Source organism: Carassius auratus, chromosome 30 (assembly GCF_003368295.1).
Source record: "Carassius auratus strain Wakin chromosome 30, ASM336829v1, whole genome shotgun sequence".
Taxonomy (NCBI): domain Eukaryota; kingdom Metazoa; phylum Chordata; class Actinopteri; order Cypriniformes; family Cyprinidae; genus Carassius; species Carassius auratus.
Window position 1 is genome coordinate 5,794,031 of NC_039272.1, and position 17,133 is coordinate 5,811,163.

General features: G+C 37.8%; 2 protein-coding genes across 4 annotated transcripts; one reads left to right on the forward strand and one right to left on the reverse strand.

Annotated features, from left to right (window-relative positions):
* The first annotated feature begins 3,987 nt into the window (after positions 1-3,987).
* On the forward strand, positions 3,988-11,185 carry LOC113048982 (activating signal cointegrator 1 complex subunit 2-like). Of its 3 annotated transcripts, none has more exons than XM_026210978.1 (19): positions 3,988-4,068; positions 4,538-4,679; positions 4,778-4,936; positions 5,933-6,106; positions 6,717-6,846; positions 6,935-7,002; positions 7,080-7,193; positions 7,306-7,418; positions 7,501-7,572; positions 7,648-7,752; positions 7,841-7,909; positions 7,994-8,068; positions 8,458-8,683; positions 8,760-8,956; positions 9,045-9,164; positions 9,322-9,558; positions 10,165-10,246; positions 10,419-10,513; positions 10,598-11,185. In XM_026210978.1, exons 2-19 carry the CDS (start codon positions 4,593-4,595, stop codon positions 10,767-10,769), a joined length of 2,295 nt encoding a protein of 764 aa, XP_026066763.1. In that variant the 5' UTR covers positions 3,988-4,068; positions 4,538-4,592; the 3' UTR covers positions 10,770-11,185. The 3 variants fall into 3 exon arrangements, with proteins under 3 accessions (XP_026066763.1, XP_026066765.1, XP_026066764.1); XM_026210980.1 differs by having other exon boundaries at positions 4,017-4,068; positions 4,572-4,679; XM_026210979.1 differs by lacking the exon at positions 3,988-4,068 and adding an exon at positions 4,192-4,437.
* A 53-nt stretch (positions 11,186-11,238) lies between these two features.
* LOC113048987 (RING finger protein 215-like) lies at positions 11,239-16,934 on the reverse strand. The gene is made up of 10 exons (XM_026210987.1): positions 16,474-16,934; positions 15,749-15,898; positions 15,607-15,678; positions 15,436-15,521; positions 15,300-15,354; positions 15,115-15,219; positions 14,727-14,843; positions 13,585-13,737; positions 13,393-13,495; positions 11,239-12,908 (listed from the first exon to the last, which is right to left on the reverse strand). Exons 1-10 carry the CDS (start codon positions 16,675-16,677, stop codon positions 12,895-12,897), a joined length of 1,059 nt encoding a protein of 352 aa, XP_026066772.1. The 5' UTR covers positions 16,678-16,934; the 3' UTR covers positions 11,239-12,894.
* Between the last annotated feature and the right edge of the window lie 199 nt (positions 16,935-17,133).

The following is a 17,133-nucleotide window of genomic DNA, read 5'->3' on the forward strand; positions in this document are numbered from 1 at the left end:
TTGCCATCAGATGCATACACTTTATAAGCAAGGTATGCAGTGGTCCTGCACGGCTTTGAGGGGAGGGTGATGTCTGCTGCAGGACATAGGTGCGCAACGACGGTCTCCTCGACAGGTGGAGAACACACGTACTGTTGGGCCTCTGCCCCATCCACTTGGGAGAAGATGGCCTGTGTATCAGAGTGGACATGCACCGATTGGGGTGCAGACCATATTTCACCAGCTGCTCGTGTACACCAGGGACCTGAAATACCAGGAGTCAGGCTTACTCCTGCAGGCTCCTCTGGAGAAGTCAAGCTCCAACTCCTGGACAGCCTTCGACAGAACCCCTTAATGATCTGTTCCTTGAGCTCTGGTGACCCCATGCTGTCCGGTTGACCGGCCTCTGAGATTGACATCGAGTCATTTCCCTCCTCAAGTCCAAAGGACACAAACTCTGTGATATCGGAAGGAGGGTGGAAGCAGTCTTTGAGGAAGGAAACCGGGGAACAGGGTGACCACTGGGGTTGGCAGAGCGGCAAAATGATACTCCCGTCACCAGGAGAAGGACAGTGGTCCTTACCCCACACAGGACATGAGCAACATGGCGGTCAGTTTGGACAAGCAATGCCTGCAATCGAACAATTCGCCAGACATTTACCAATAAGACTTCAGAAAGGTTGGAAGGGAAGGAGTTCCCATATTGGATAAAATGTCTCTGTGATGTCTCGTGAAAGCTCAAGAGGGAACGCAAAAGCATTATGAAGCACTGTCAAGAGCAAGCCATACCAACAGGTGGCGATATAATCTCAACTGTAAAGCCAAGTTGGCCAATTAGAAGCCTGAAAGAGTTTCCAGTAAGTGCATGCTCAAAATCTCCAGTTTCACTGTCTACATGATAACACCATGAGTGTGTTGGGAATCTTCATCCTGGCAGGAGTTTTCAAAAACGTTCGGTTTCAGTCACCTGGTGCTGCGTTTGCATGTGAACGAACGACCAAACTGCTGGCATGTTGACATACGGTATTTTGCAAAACCTTTTATAATTATCATGCATTAGGCTTAACGACCTTGTATTAATTATGAGACTATAGAGCGATCCACCTGTGACGTCAAAACCTGGGAGACTAATTTGGATGTCCTTGAGAGTTTCCTGTGGGTTTTTATAATGGAATATTTCAATTAATGAGTAAAATAAGATTTCAGGTAAACAAAGCTTGAGGGTACTTGGCCATTTGTGCATAAAAAAATAACATAACTTTTTCAAAATTCACATTTTCAGTATAGGTGTATGTTATTTACAAAACATAACATCAATTTATATTTACAGCAGACCTTGTTTAACTCAAGGGGACCCAAGGCTTCCCGCTTTTGACATCACAGCAGCAGCACTTTATATACAGTATTTGCATTTTTTTTTCTAAATAATAATAAAAAACATTTGTCATAATGCATAACTTATTCAAAATAAGATAGCAAGAACAAAAAGGTGTTAAAAATGTACACAAAAAAAAGTCATCTGATGTACTGACATATTCCACGATAAATAATAATAAAATAAAAAAAAATCATGACAGCACAAATCTCCAAGATGCTCTTCCTACAAAACACACAAAGACCAGGCAGGTTTATGCCTGCAAGATGATGAAAGGAAGACAGTGTACTCTGGACTATAACCTGAAAGAGAATAGTTAAAGTGATACAAAACAGCCATATGTTGACTCTTCAAACTGCTGGAGTAAATCAAAGCTGCTCTATCACACTCAATGCTTGATGAATGCAACTACCTGGCCATCGATACAATTTACAAAATCACTTTATGGTCACTTTATATGTTATAGCACAATTATTTCAGGAAAACCAGCTGAACTAATTTCAAGAAATCTCATCAGAAAACACCAATATCATTTACCATTAAGACCCCTCAGAATGCAAACTTAATACACATCAACTTACTAAACGTTTAAAATGAAGAAATCAGAGAAAGAGCTCAATATGTTTAGTCAAACCGCAGGCCTTGTGGTCATTTAACTGTCATAAAACTTACTCCAGTGAACAGTTACAATCTCTCCCAGCGTTTCCCGGAATAGCGAGTGAATGAAATCGCCGCAAACTTACGTGAAGACGAAGAATAAAGTAGTGGATCCCACCAGAAGAGAGGCGGCAGTGGACACCGGGATGTATTTGGTGGGTTTAAATCTTTTTCCAACGCTGTTGGGCATTCTGTAAATCCCACATTCCTCGTTTATTTGATCCCTATCGTTAGATGCACGCAAACACGAACACAAACCCTGCACCGTTCAGAGCCAGCCGGCTAAATGCGTATTCGCTCCGTCACATACACCGTTAAATCGTGATCCTTGGATACGAGATCGTGAATACGAGACTGAAAATCCCACCCAGCTCAATTCAGCCCACTGCTGCTGAGGTCACTGCAACGCTTGAAAGGTGGAGCCTTCGCTACGCAAATAGAGGAGGCGGCACGCGCGCGCGCGCTCCATCATAGGGGCCTTGGCGTTGTGTTGAGCTTTGAAGCGGAGCAGAGACTTGAGCTTCAGCTATGATGGAGTTGAAACACACACACACACACACACACACACACACACATGCACGCTCACTTCGTCTTACTCAGAGTGAAATCATGAATGAACCAGCATGGCGCATCTGAAAACCTTCAAAATCATATTAATCAAATATCAAAACAGACAACTCAGTTCGTTGAGGTTTGGAAGACTGGGTTTGGTGAGTGGTTCCCAATGAAGAAGAAGAAGAAAAAAAAAATGTTTCAATGTGTTTTGTGGGTTTGTTGTTTGTGATTTTGGTATCTTGTGCCTTCTGGTGGCAGATTTGGAGAATTATCTCGTTGACACATGCAGATCTTTTATTATTATTATTATTATTATTATTATTATTATTAGCCTATTATTATTATTATTATTATTATTATTATTATTATTATTATTAGTATTATTAGTATTATTAGTATTATTATTGCTCATCATTACACAATCCAGCAACAATAACAATACAAAAATAAAATGCTAGGGGGAGATGTAAACAAAATTATAGGAATACATTAAAAAGTGTAAAAAAAAAATCAATATATTATTTCACAGAATTTTTTAATGCTATGAAACATTTTAATTTTGTTTTGTTTTCTTGTTTTTTTACTGAAAATGTACATTTATGGGTTTGAAATTTAGCCGTTAAAATAAAAAAATATAAAATAAATGCAGGTCTGTTTATCTTTGTAGTTTACAGTACTGCCTAAAAGAACATTGTACATTTTTTTTTTTTTGCACGTGTCGCGTAATCAGTCACGTGAGCACAATGTTACCAGAAGAATGATCGTTATTGTGCACTATTACTGTTTCTCTTCTTGTTTTATTTTTTTTTTCATTTGTAATTTCTCCTTCCTAATTATTTTTATTAGTTTATTGATGGTGCTTTATATTACGCTTTTATTTAATCATTATGCAAGGAATAAACTGGACTAACAACGTTCACATTAACTAATGAAAATAAATAAGTTAATGTAACTTAAGGAATTTCTATCATAGACAAACAGCTATTTGTTACAAGGTTTACAGTCATGCACTTCTTGTAGTAATTATGAGTGACTTCACAAACCACAGCATTAGCTTATAACTAATAAAAACTGGAATTTGTGTCTTTATTGTTATGGCTTCAATAACTTTATTTGTATTATTATTATTATTTTGCGTTGCAAATGTACAGTGATATTTCGTGCAGTTAAAAAATAACTAAACTGGAAAATTTTGAGACAGAAAGAGAAAAAAAAAATTGACTTCACTGACAAACAAAGATTCAACTTAATTTTATACATCAGTTATTCAGCCATAAACAAAAAAAAAATGTTTATGGCTGACCATGGACAGAATAAACCGTTATTTTCTTGGTAACATTTACGTTATTTTTTTTTTATTTACTTACGTAGGTTTATCTTTAAATTGTGTAAGTTTTATAAAATACTTTTATTTTGAAATGCCGCCAGCGTGAGATCACCGGATGTGATGTGATGCCTTGAGTCGGAGCTGGTGAACATCTGTTGAAAGATTCACTTGAGAGGTGACATTTCTATCACTTGGGTTTTACTAAACGTTATTTCTATGTATTTTTATTCTGTGTTGTTGAAACGAACATGGTCATTTGTTATTTAAACGCAAGAAAGCTCACTTTTTTTCTTAGTTCCCAGCTCGTTGCGGTTCTCCGACTCATCGTCAGTAACAGTCTACACAATCGTGCTGTTTTTATTAACGCCTGCCTTTTGCTGAAACTCAAATTAAATTGAACTGTTGTGTAGACAATCTCTACAATGATAAACTATATTCTTGGTGTTTTCAACCTTCTCACTGCTTGTGGATCTCGATCACGTTAGCATGTCAGATCTGTCAATCAACAGCTCAACATACCTGGGCCTGCTGTTTAAGACCTACTGTAAAACATAAACTAGACCTAATACCATCTTTAAATGCCATTTAATTCTGATTTACCCACAGTCCAGACAAATAAAATGATTGAATATGTCTTTTATCAGGAGGTATTTCCATTGGCCATATTCCTCACGGCAGGTCTGTACCTGGGCAGGTGAGATGGCATGTGCAAAAGTGCCTTTAGATGAACTGCATGTGACTGAGCCCATCGGAGCACAAGGCCAAGAACGCACCCTACCAGCACTAGTGAGTGAAGACTTTACTGCATAATTAACTAGAGTTGTGCTGAACCATCACTATGTACGTCTATGAGTTGTGTGAATGATGATGCTGCCTCCCATCAGCACCCTGACCGTAAAGAAGAGAGATGTTTCTTAAGCTATAAACCTCCACCTGAGGACAGCACACCGGCGCTGACGGAGGAGTTTCTGGAGCATGCTCAGTTCATCTCCGAGGATCTGGACTGGCTGCTGGCTTTACCTCATGACAAATTCTGGTGTCAGGTTTGACTCTCTAAAATACAAGAGTTGTTCATGTTGATTTGATTTAACTTTATATGAAAATATAAAATATAATAATTTAAATATTTATATTTTATATAAAATAAATATTTTACAAAACATGTTTTACTCTAAAACTGCTAGAAAACCAAAATTCTGAACAAGTTATGTTCCAAATTTGAGGTTGATATCTCACAAAATGAGCTTTCAGTGAGATTCTTGACCATCAAACCCCATTAGTAACCATTTAAGGGCGCCTTCATTTCCATAAATGGTTTGAGTGAACTGAAACATGTTTTTCCATACTTCCCTTGATATTTATGAAGTAGACATCACAATCAGATGTATTAAGAGTCAGTATGGCAGTATTTGATTTCAATTAAACCTCAATAAATACTTAAAAGACATGCTACGAGAACCCTGGACTTGCGTTATAGTTCACAATGCATCAAAAAAGGACAATCTATTGTTTCTTCTACATATTCAGAATACTTTTAGACACTTTTTTTTTTCTCAAAAAACACAATGGATGTTATCTGTTGAACACACTTCATGAAAATGAATAAAGATTTTTTTACAGATTTTTCATGATTCATCACTATTTCAAAGTAAATGTCAGAACGCACTCTCTGACTCTGATTATACTCTTCTTGCATATTAATAAATTACAGCTGCTCTGTAAAATATTAAGAAAATCAGTCACCAGATATCAAAACTACAATTTTTAAGCTTTCCAATGATATATAGTTTGTCAAGATTACTTTAGGTTCAGACTAAGATATTACTGTTTAAAAATATGTAATATCAAGTGAGCCCACCGGTGGGCCAGTGACCGTTTACAGGTTAAGTGAAGTTATACATCTCTTGAAAAGAAAAAAAACTGTTAATAATGAAGATACAGTACAGCAAAATAATAATACTGCTGTTTTTGGATCCTTACATGTATGTCTCCAGGCAGATGTCATATTGTTTCTTCTTTTAATTCTTTCTCCATTTAAGGTGGTATTTGACGAGTCACTGCAGAGGTGTTTGGACTCTTATTTGAGACACGCTCCACGTGGTTTGGACCCATCCGGTCTCTCGTCTAGTCCAGCTGTGGCCGACATGCAGAGGAACATTCATCGCTCCGTGTTCATGGTCTTCCTCAGGATGGCTACGCACAAAGAGTCCAAGGTAAACAAACTCCTGAACTTACATAAGTTATATTGTGTAACTATATTATTTGTTTAAGATTCATAATCCTTGCACGGTGTGGCTAATAATAAGTCGTACAGTAGGAAATGTGTGGGGTTAATAAGATGTTTTATTGTTTTCGTCCTCTATACTCGCCAAGACTTGAACTATATAAATATATTTTAAAATTTCACTTATTCCTGTGATGGCAAAGCTTAATTTCCAGCAGCCATTAATCTAGTCTTCAGTATCACACAAATCTTTCAGGAATCTAATCTTAAAATGCTGATTTAATGCTCAAGTAACATTTACTATTAGAAATTGTGCTGGTTAATATTTTGGGGATTTTTTGGATGAATAAATGATTAAAGACAGCCTTTATTTAAAACCGAATCTTCTGAGACAATAAAACATCTGTACTGTTACTTTTGTTTGATTTAATGCATTCTTGCTGAATAAAAGCATTAATTATTTCCAAAAAGAACATAACTTTTGATCAATAGTGTAAATGTATGCTGGTGGTTTTGTATTAAATGACTTTAAATTAATATCATTGCAATATATTTGTTATTCAGTGGGGTTCAAACCTTTCGTTGTTTTTGTTTTTTAGGAGCACTTTATAACCCCTGAAGTGTTTGCAGAGATCATCTACAACAACTACCTATTTGACATTCCCAAAATTCTGGATGTGTGTGTGCTGTTTGGGAAAGGGAATTCCCAACTGCTACATAAAATGATTGGTACACACCTGTTTTTTTTTTTTTTTATCATTCACAATAGTTTCCATATTTAAAACAAAAATGTAATTCTGTACTCTTTTTTTTCCAGAGAACATTTTTACTCAACAGCCCAGTTATTATGGAGACCTAAATGAGACGATACCTTCAATCATCCAGGTAGTTCATGTGATCATGAGACATTTCTAAATCAGCTTCAGCTGAACTTCCTGAAAATCTCTGTGTGTACATTCTAGGTGTTTGATACAATATTACAGATGTGTGGTATTCAGTCAGAGGACACAGGAACCGGTCAACCCCTCAAACTCAATGCAAACAAACGCCATACTACCATGACCATGCCAGAGGAGGTAACCAAAAACCAAACTTTCTTACACTTCATAACAAACACAGAGACACATACTGACTCTAATTCACTCAGTGTTTTAAAAGAAGCAAATGCAATGATTATATTTCTTGTAGGAGCTTGCAGATTTAGTGCTGTACATGTGTGATACTTGCACTACTATCCACTCTTTCCTGGACATCTTCCCTGAAGCTTGCACTACCTTCAAAGAACACAACTTTCTTAACAGGTCACAAAAACATCCACACCATCCAAACTATAATTCACACATACCTGTTATCACTGATACCAAAATAATGCTTTCAATGTAGACTATCGTCTTTCTACGAGATGGCAGTTCCAGACCTGGAGAAAGCAGTGAAGAAGAGAAATTTCGATAAAAGGTTCGAATGCGTGTCAGACTCGCACGCTTTGGTGAATTTATACAGATTGGTTAAACTAGATGCAATCTGTCTCAGTTTCCAGGAGGACATGTGGAGACGAATATCCCATTCGAGAAAGAAAATGGTAGAGATCGCTCACCTGCTGCTCCAGCACACGTGTTTACAGCCCATACTGGAGGGGTGAGGACAAACACATGCTTTAAACCACATTAGATGAGCAATGAATACCAGATATCCTTGATATAACATATTTCATTCATTTTCACAGCACTGAAAGCATGGCTTCCTGTGTAGATGATCTTCTACAGAACTTCACCGCTTTCCTTCCAGAGAAAAGGTAAATTAAGCCCGGATTTCTGAGCGAGGTCTTGTTTGTGTATGTAATCTATCACAGCCAATGTTTCCTCTCTCTATCGCTCAGATTCCTGGCAGATTATGATGAACAGTTCTCTATAGCAGACGACATCAGTCTCCTTCAGCAGGCCTTCCCTCATTTGTATCCTTCACAGTAGTCCAGAGGAACACAGTGTGCTGACTTCCAATGAAATAAAAGAGGAAGCATTCTGTCATCTTTCAGGCTTCTACTAGAGAAGATGCACTCAATGATTTCCACAAATATTGTTTTCATACATGCTTCATAATTAATGGTGCACTGATGGTGCAATTTTCTGTAATACCAATATCAGATATCATGTATGCACAGGATTCATTTAATTAAGGTTGCAATGCCAGTTGGGTTATTGCCACAATGTTTATGCTGTCAATTTAAAAACACATTTTCAAAATCTTGCCTCGTCACAGAGAATCAGAATGATGTCTGGTTTCTAACATTTTTAAGCTACTCTCTGCTGATTTTCTGCGGTTCTCCTTGATCTGTGCCCTCAGAGACGACACCAGGACGTCTTACCTTTTGCAGGGCGTAGAGTCTGCTTGGGAGTGTGTGGGGAAACAGAGGAGCTTCCCCTCATCAGCCAATCACAGCGCAGGAGCCAAAAGCATGACTGGGAGAGATTTAGCAGCTTCCCAGAATGAAGGAGCAGGAGTGCTGGGAGACAGAGATGAGTTGAGAGGAGCGGAAGCTATGACTGATGTTCCCCGTAAGGGTGACAACGTGAGTTCATTAGCTGCTCATACATCTAGAACAGTATGTTGTCTTATATAATAATATATATTTTGTGGTCCTGTAGGGGGCAGTGTGCACAGTGAGTGCTGGAGAACTGGAGTCTCTGCTGACACATATCCGAGATCTGCTTCCCGACCTGGGAGAGGGATTCATACTGGCATGTTTGGAGGAGTATGGCTACAATTCTGAACTTGTCATTAACAATGTCCTGGAAGATAAACTGCCTCCTTCTATTGACAAACTGGACAGGGCAATGGCAAGGTAAAGTCCAACTGAAATGTCTAGGATTTATGCTTTAACTCAAGTCCGCTTCATTGTTGCATACTGGCCCTGTGATGTGTCCCTGTAGACCGGCAAAGAAAGAGCTTCCCTCAGTTTTGAGCACCAGATCCAACGCGTTTGACGATGACGAGTTCGACGTGTTCAACCGTGAGCGACTGGACATGAGTCGCATTTGGAAAGGCCGGAGGTGAGTTCTGTGATATTTAATGCATCCACATGGTCAAGAGAAATTGACGAGTACACCATAAACTGACATCACATGAAAGTAGGCTTATGAAATATTCAGCTCAAGCTGTGAAAGATGCTTTGTGTCAACTAGAAATGAATATCTCTGCATTTTTCAGAGAGAGGGAGAGTGTGCGAGCCACGCTAGAAGACAAGCAGCACATAGAAGAGCAGAGAGCCAGATATCAAGCCTACCAGACAGTGGTGGATGAGATTCCCGTAGAAAATGACCCTCTCAGAGACCGTGATGATGCTTTTGGCACGTATGATTATGATGACGAATATGACGACACGTATGATGTCAACCAAATAGGAGCCAATGATCTGGATGAGGAGGATGAACTATTGAACCGCAGGTTTGTGTTGTGACTGGTGTACATAAACTTGCATCTCTCTCTCATTTTTGAAATGAGAAATGCATTGCAAATAGTGGATTTACCGTATTTTCCGGACTATAAGTCGCACTTTTTTCATAGTTTGGCTGGTCCTGTGACTTTATAGTCAGGTGCGACTTATTTATCAAAATTAATTTGACATGAACAGAGAGAAATAAACCAAGAGAAAATATTACCGTCTACAGCCACAAGAGGGCGCTCTATGCTGCTCATTGCTCCTGTAGTCTACACTGAAGACATCAGTGACATCAGAGCGCCCTCTCGTGGCTGGAGACGGTAATGTTTTCTCTTGGTTCTAGGTTCTAAATAAATGCAACTAATAGTCCAGTGCGACTTAAATGTTTTTTTCCTCATCATGACGTATTTTTGGACTGATGCGACTTATCCTCAGATACGACTTGTAGTCCGAAAAATACGGTATATTAGTACTGTACAAACCAAAATTGCCTTTCCTTCAAGATAAAAGCTTGATATTTTAATGTCTGAAGATGAAGAATGTGTATTTTTACTCTCATGATATTTATGATTATTACTGCAGTCAAATACATTAAAACGTTTTTCCTTTAGGCCGTTTACTATCCCACAAGTTCTCAGAAGAGGCAAACAGGCGCGGGAGGATGTAGCAGACGAGGAGGAGGAAGAGGACGAGGTTTCTTTTTTATATGAAATAGATTTTGGCCATAGATCACATTTCAATATCAGCCTTCTTTCTTTTTTTTCCCCCTGTAAACAGAAATGACACTGATTTGAAATAAGTTACAGTTTCGCTTCTCACATTTGCATGTATTTCCGATGGTCTTTTCTTGGGTTATTCTGATCAGAATGAGACTGTGAAGAAGGATCAGTTCGTCCAGGACCCAGCAGTCCTCCGAGAGAGAGCTGAGGCCAGGAGAGCTGCCATGCAAAGCAGGAAAGGGTACGTTTAATAAGATATCCTCTAATTAATCTCAAACATGGATCAGTCAGTCATTTATTGATTTTACTTGGCTCTTCCTGACAGCTACAGACCACCACCAGCGAGTCACGTGGAAGGTGGACCGAGGGGACGGGGCCAGACGCAGGACACCGTTTTGGACCGCCGCAGAAAAGAAGCGAATAAGAGCAGAGGAGCCAATCACAATCGCAGAACGATGGCTGACAGGAAGAGGAACAAGGGCATGATCCCTTCCTAAGACTTTTACTTGTACAACAGCGCATTGCAGAGTTCTTGGAGAGCTAAAAGCAAAAACAGTACCTGAGGTTAAATGTAGCGCCTCGTTTACAAAAGATCGATACGACACTCTGGTCTATTACATAAACCTGTCTTTCTTTAGAAATAAAAATGAGTTTATATTCTGAAGTATGAATCAACAGTTTGAAGTGCTTTGTAAAACGCACCAGGATTTTTGTCTATAAGGGATCAAGATAATCATCTATTTTTATTGTATTTGTACATTTTTACATTACATAATGTATAAGAAGAAAACAGTTTTGTAAGGTAGAGGAGTCATGTCTTTTGCTCTGTAACACACAAGTTTATTGAACAGATATTGCACTGTTAAAGAAAGTTTAATAAATAAATCAAGGAACATCAGGTTTGAGAAAGTAACATCTAAAATAAATTTGAGAATGAACTTAAAAGATGTGGTTCGTTACACTATCAAAGCAGAAACACAGCTCATAAGATCCTGTTCCAGTTCTTTAAAGATTTAAAAAGCGATTAAGACTTGACCTCAGAGCAGTCTTTTAAGAAACCCCATTTAAGGTTCGTGCCAAAGACTGAGCATGCATCATTCATCATCATCATTTTTCCTCATATATACCTAGAAAAGGCAATGTTCTCTTGCCATGTAACATATTTCTACTTACTAGGATAAATTCAAAGCATTTTGTAATAGAAAGCATATTTAAGAAAGCTTTGGAAGATAAAACAAGAATAAATACTGTTCTAAAGGATGTGTTTCTATATTGTTCCTCTTTGTGCGAGTGTTTAATGGTTGTCTTCTTATCTGGCAGGAGTCGAGGTCATGTATCATGACTGAAGCTTGAGAAATGAGGGGAAATTTGAAATAAGCACAGATCGAGATTATATTTAATGAGATGCTCTGATTGGCTGTCTTGAGATTTCTATATTCTATCATTAAGTACATTTACATGTGCAGTTGTAATGAAGCTCCAGCAGGTTTTTGCATAGACGAGCTGGAGTCTTCATCTCTCTGTTCAAGTGTTCATGACACATGTGAAACTGAAAATTACAGGATTAGGAACACACCTTTTAGGGCCAACTATAGCTGAGCTACTATCATTTATAAAAATAAAAAAAATTATATTCTTAAAAGAAGTATTACGAAATGTAAAAATAATAATTTTCTTAATATTTTTTCATGTGATGGCGAAGCTGCATTTTTTTAGTAGACGTTACTTTATTCTTCATGGTTCTTTAGAAATCAACTTTTGAAACAGTTGTGCTACTTAAATGTAAACTGTGATAGATATTTTTAGAATTCTTTTAGAATTCTTTTGAATAGTTGAATTTTGAGAATTCTTTTTATGATAGGTTTTATGTTTTCGATCAAGATACTGCATCTTTGCTGGATACAAGTATTAATTTCTAATTAAACTGACCCCAAACTTTTGAAACTTTCCAACTACGCAAAACCCTGACTGGAAAGAAGCATTTACATGACATTTTAAAACTAAACTGAACTTGAATGCATGTTAAATATACTCACAGTCCCTGTAAATTCTCAAAAGATGTCAATATCACAACTTCACGGTCAATGCATCTTTGCATTTGGTGAAAAAGGGTAGAAAAGGGCCAGGTTAGGCACCAGCGCTGGTCTCGTATCAGAGGAAAAGGTTGAGTGATATTGTACTAACAGATACCATTTCTTTTTTTCAAGGATTTTATCCAAACTTTATACCAGCCGTTCTTTAAACAAAGATTTGAGACTTCAGGGTGTATGATTCTTCCTTAATTTGAAGAGATCTGAAATATGACTTTTTTTTTCTGTGCTCGATCCGTGTAGCTGTAAATTGTTGAGCCGGTTCAAGAAATGTGCGCAAAAGAACTGATCCCATGTACAAGGACCTAGCTTCAAGAAACTTCTCAAGTGGTTTGACCAAAGATCAGGATCTAGTCCTGACTCCTGTGGTCTCTTGTAAGAGAACTCAAGGTTTATAGTCTTTGAAGTGGTCAAGTGGAGATCTGCTGACCTTACAGTACTGTGAAGGGGTTTAGTTGACATGAAAAGTCTGAATCGGAAGAGTCGCACCAAATCATACAAATTCAGAGTCCGGAGTCCTTCCTGGTTCAGCTCAGTAAAAATGACCTGGGAGAAACAGGATGAAAACAGGACAAGAGCGGGAAGAGTTCACTTCAACTTATGCCCACCAACTATTGACTGACAGTGTGAATGGAGCAAAACTACCGTATTTTCCGGACTATAAGTCGCACTTTTTTCATAGTTTGGCTGGTCCTGCGACTTATAGTCAGGTGCGACTTATATATCAAAATTAATTTGACATGAACCAAGAGAAATGAACTAAGAGACATGAACCAAGAGAAAACATTACCGTCTCCAGCCGCCAGAGGGCGCTCCTGTAGTCTACACTGAAGACATAGAGCGCCCTCTCGTGGCTGGAGACGGTAATGTTTTCTCTTAGTTCTAAATAAATGTGACTTATAGTCCAGTGTGACTTATATATGTTTTTTTTCCTCATCATGACGTATTTTTGGACTGATGCGACTTATAGTCAAAAAAATACGGTATGTAGAAACGATGTAAAAAATGACAATATATCTGTCTTTCTCACCAAGCACGCTACGTTTGCAGAGAGGACAGGTCTGCTGAAGGAGGAGCCAGGGATCCACACAATCTCTGTGGAATTCATGGAGGCACGGTAACACCCTCAAACACTAAAACACATGCAAAAAGAGCAGTGATTAATCCTCTCTTTATGGAAGATTAATATATATCTGCTGAGCAAAAGCATAGGATCCGTCACCTGGTTGTTGTTGTATTGCTCCAGACACACTGCACAGCTGTCCATCTCCAGCGGCTGAGTTTGTGTTGGGTCACATCTTCTCACTTTGGGTTGCCGGTATGTCCTCGTCTTCAGTGCTGATAATCTCTTTAAAATGTCTTGCTTTAGGTCTGACTGTGAGACACAGTTTATTTCTAATTTTATTTATATTATGAACTACGTTCAGTGTATGGGGTCAGTAAGATCATGCCTCTTAGGCTCACCAAGACTACATTTATTTGATCAAAAAAGCAGTAAAAACAGTAACAGTTTTAATAGATATATATTTTAAATGTAATTCATTCAATGTGATGCAAAGCTGATTTTTAGCATCCAGTTTTCAGTGCCACACAATCCTTCAGAAATCATACTAATATGCTGATTTGGTGACCAAGAAACACTTATTATTAATAAAAGTATGAAAAATGTTTTTATATATTTATGGAAACAGCTGTTCAATTTTTTCAGGATTCTTTGATGAACAGAAATTAAAATTCCAGGTATTTTTTTTTTTTGTAACATTATAAATGTCTTTAATGTCAATTTTGATCAATTTAGTGCATTCTTACTGAATACAACGTCTAAAAAGTCTTAAAACATTTTGAACTGTGATATATGTGAGCCTGGAGCACAAAAGCAGTCTTCAGTCTCTGGGGTTTATTTGTAGCCACAGCCAAAAATACATTGTATGGGTCAAAATTATTGATTTTTCTTTTATGACAAAAATCATTAGGATATTAAGTAAAGATCATGTTCCATGAAGATATTTTGTAAATTTCCTACCATAAATATATCAAAACTTAATCTTTGATTAGTAATATGCATTGCTAAGAATTCATTTGGACAACTTTAAAGGAGATTTTCTCAATATTTAGATTTTTTTTTCACCCTCAGTTTCCAGATTTTCAAATAGTTGTATTTCAGCCAAATATTGCTGATCCTAACAAACCATGCATTAAAGAAAAGCTTATTTATGACTGGTTTTGTGGTCCAGGGTCACATATGTTTTTGAAAAGATTTCCTTCCAGTGTCCACTTGCTTCTTTCCTTCATAATTAGTGACATGGGTGTCATGAACTTTTGTTTCTTACTTCATACCGAATCTGTCACAAAAACAGCGTTCACCTGTAAATCCTCATTAAGCTGGTTGTCCTGGAGCTGCCAGCGTGCATGAACTATGACCCCCGTGGACAGGACCAGGGCCACCAGAACGACACTGTTCCACAGCTGCTGGAGATATTTCTGGACGGATGGACAAAAAAGGAAATTAAAAAGAAGAGAAATTCTCTTTGCTGACTAATAAAACTGCTTTAACATTTTTACAAATCAAATGACATGGCGCATTAAAGGATAGTTACTCAGAAATTTAAATTCTGCCCATGCCCTTCCAAACCCATAAATGATGACAGATTTGTCATTTTTGGGTGAGCTGTGTCTTTTAGAAACAAGATGATTGCATGACAGTGCTGACATATATTAAGCTGTAACCCAGGATGATAAGAGATGTCTTTACCTGGACCTGAGAGTTGGTCTCCCCGGTGCAGATGACCCCTTGCCATTCCCCGTACAACCCTCCTCTCGAACGGCCACAGCTGGACCACAGGGTCAAAGTAGCCCCCTTTACCACAACATTTAAAAACATCACACTAATGAACCAATAGATGCATGAAACTAGGATACGTCTGAGTAAAACCTTACCAGAGTGTCCTGTAGAAAAGATTTGTAAGTGATCTTTGCTGTTGCATGAAGGCCCCTGATTGAATAAAGGTATTCCAAAATTCAGTATATTGTTCATTCAGAAGAATAAATCGATAATTTAATGACAGAGGGTTACCTGAGCAGTGCCCCAATGAGCTTAGTGACATTTTCTGACGTCTGAATAATAATGACTGGCTTTGAGAGGACCTGAGAGAGATCCATCTACAGAAGAAGAACAGTTTTATTCTTCTGAAAACTATTATGAGATCAACTGAAGGTTTATGGATCAGAAGAGCAAAGCTCTCACCTCACGGACAGTATTCTGGTTTAAAGCCAGGATGATTAAAGCAGATGCACCCAGAACAAGAGCACGCTTCATCTATGGAGGAAAGATCTGTCAGTTTGATCAATACTACCTAGTTAGCATGTTTAATCATTATTTTGAATACCTTATTGACCACAGAGGCAGCGAATGACTCTTGGTTGCTGTTACTGGAAACTGTGCCTTCCTTTATCTGGACAGGTACCACCCCAATCCAGGGGTTCGGATCCTTTCCATCACTGCTATCACTGTTGGTTTTAATAGCTTTGTCTTTTATCTGCAGAGAGAAACACTGGTGCTTATGACACAATATGTCCCACAATTTTGCATAAAATCAATCTCTAATAAAAAATTATCAAAAAAAATGTCCTTGCGTTTCATTTCATTTGCTCTCAACTTGATTTTACAAATCAAAATAGTTTATACATACACTGTTTTATAATTTTCACCTATTTTCTCAATTAAATTATTAATATAAGTAAATGCTATTTTGTCAATATTTGTCATATTTTTATAATATCAATACAGAAAAATGTATGATTTTTTATATTTAATGTGTCCAATTGCACAAGTGAAAGGAATAAATGCAAATATATATATATATATATAGCAATTTAGTGAAACAAAAGCAGCTATGCGTCTATTTTGTCAATTAATTTATACATGCTGTAAGTTAGAGCTATACTGTCAGAATTTACAATATATTTGAATATTTGACATAATTTGTGCATCACTGCTGGCACAGACGACATACAAGAAAAGTATTAAAATGAAAATATAGTAAATAATGCATGTTTTATTTACACGAAACTTGCTATGTCAAGTATCTGTTTGCATGCATTTGTTACTCACTAATATGAGGTCTCCATTGAGGTCATGTTTCTTTTTGCTGTGGTTTTCAATTGGGTCGTTGTCCAGACTCCCCTGGAGCACCTCACCCTGCAAAACATGCTGATGGTCCTCCAGAAACACCTCTACAAAAGCCACCTGTTCGCTGGACACCAGCGGGTAAAGCCACAGCCAGCACAGCACAGAAACACATGCCAACTCTCCCATGGCTCCTGCTCAGTCGATGGGATAAACCACACTAATCATAGACTAAAGGTTGTCAAAACTGCCTCTGTTCTGTCACCTTCTGCTGATGTAAACAAACCGAGTGGAGCTCTTCTTCTGCGGCTTAGCTAGAATGGAAACTAATGTTACAGATGCTGGTAAACTCATGTAAGCACGTAAGGGGGCGCTGTGGGGTCCAATCATTCTTCACGACACATGAAGCTCCGCCCACTTCGGTTATTCTCAGGTTTTGCTTTTCCTTTATATATTTCTATTTCTGTATTTCATAGATTTAGCTCGGGCGTTATGAAAAGATGTGCGCTCGCCATCCAGTGGAAGACTGTAAAATAGTTTTATATTACCTTTTTTTAGCTGTATAATTTTCCCAAAATAATCAGATATTTCCTTACGAAAAATAACCATGGTTTTATTATAGTAAAACTGTAGTAACCCATGGTT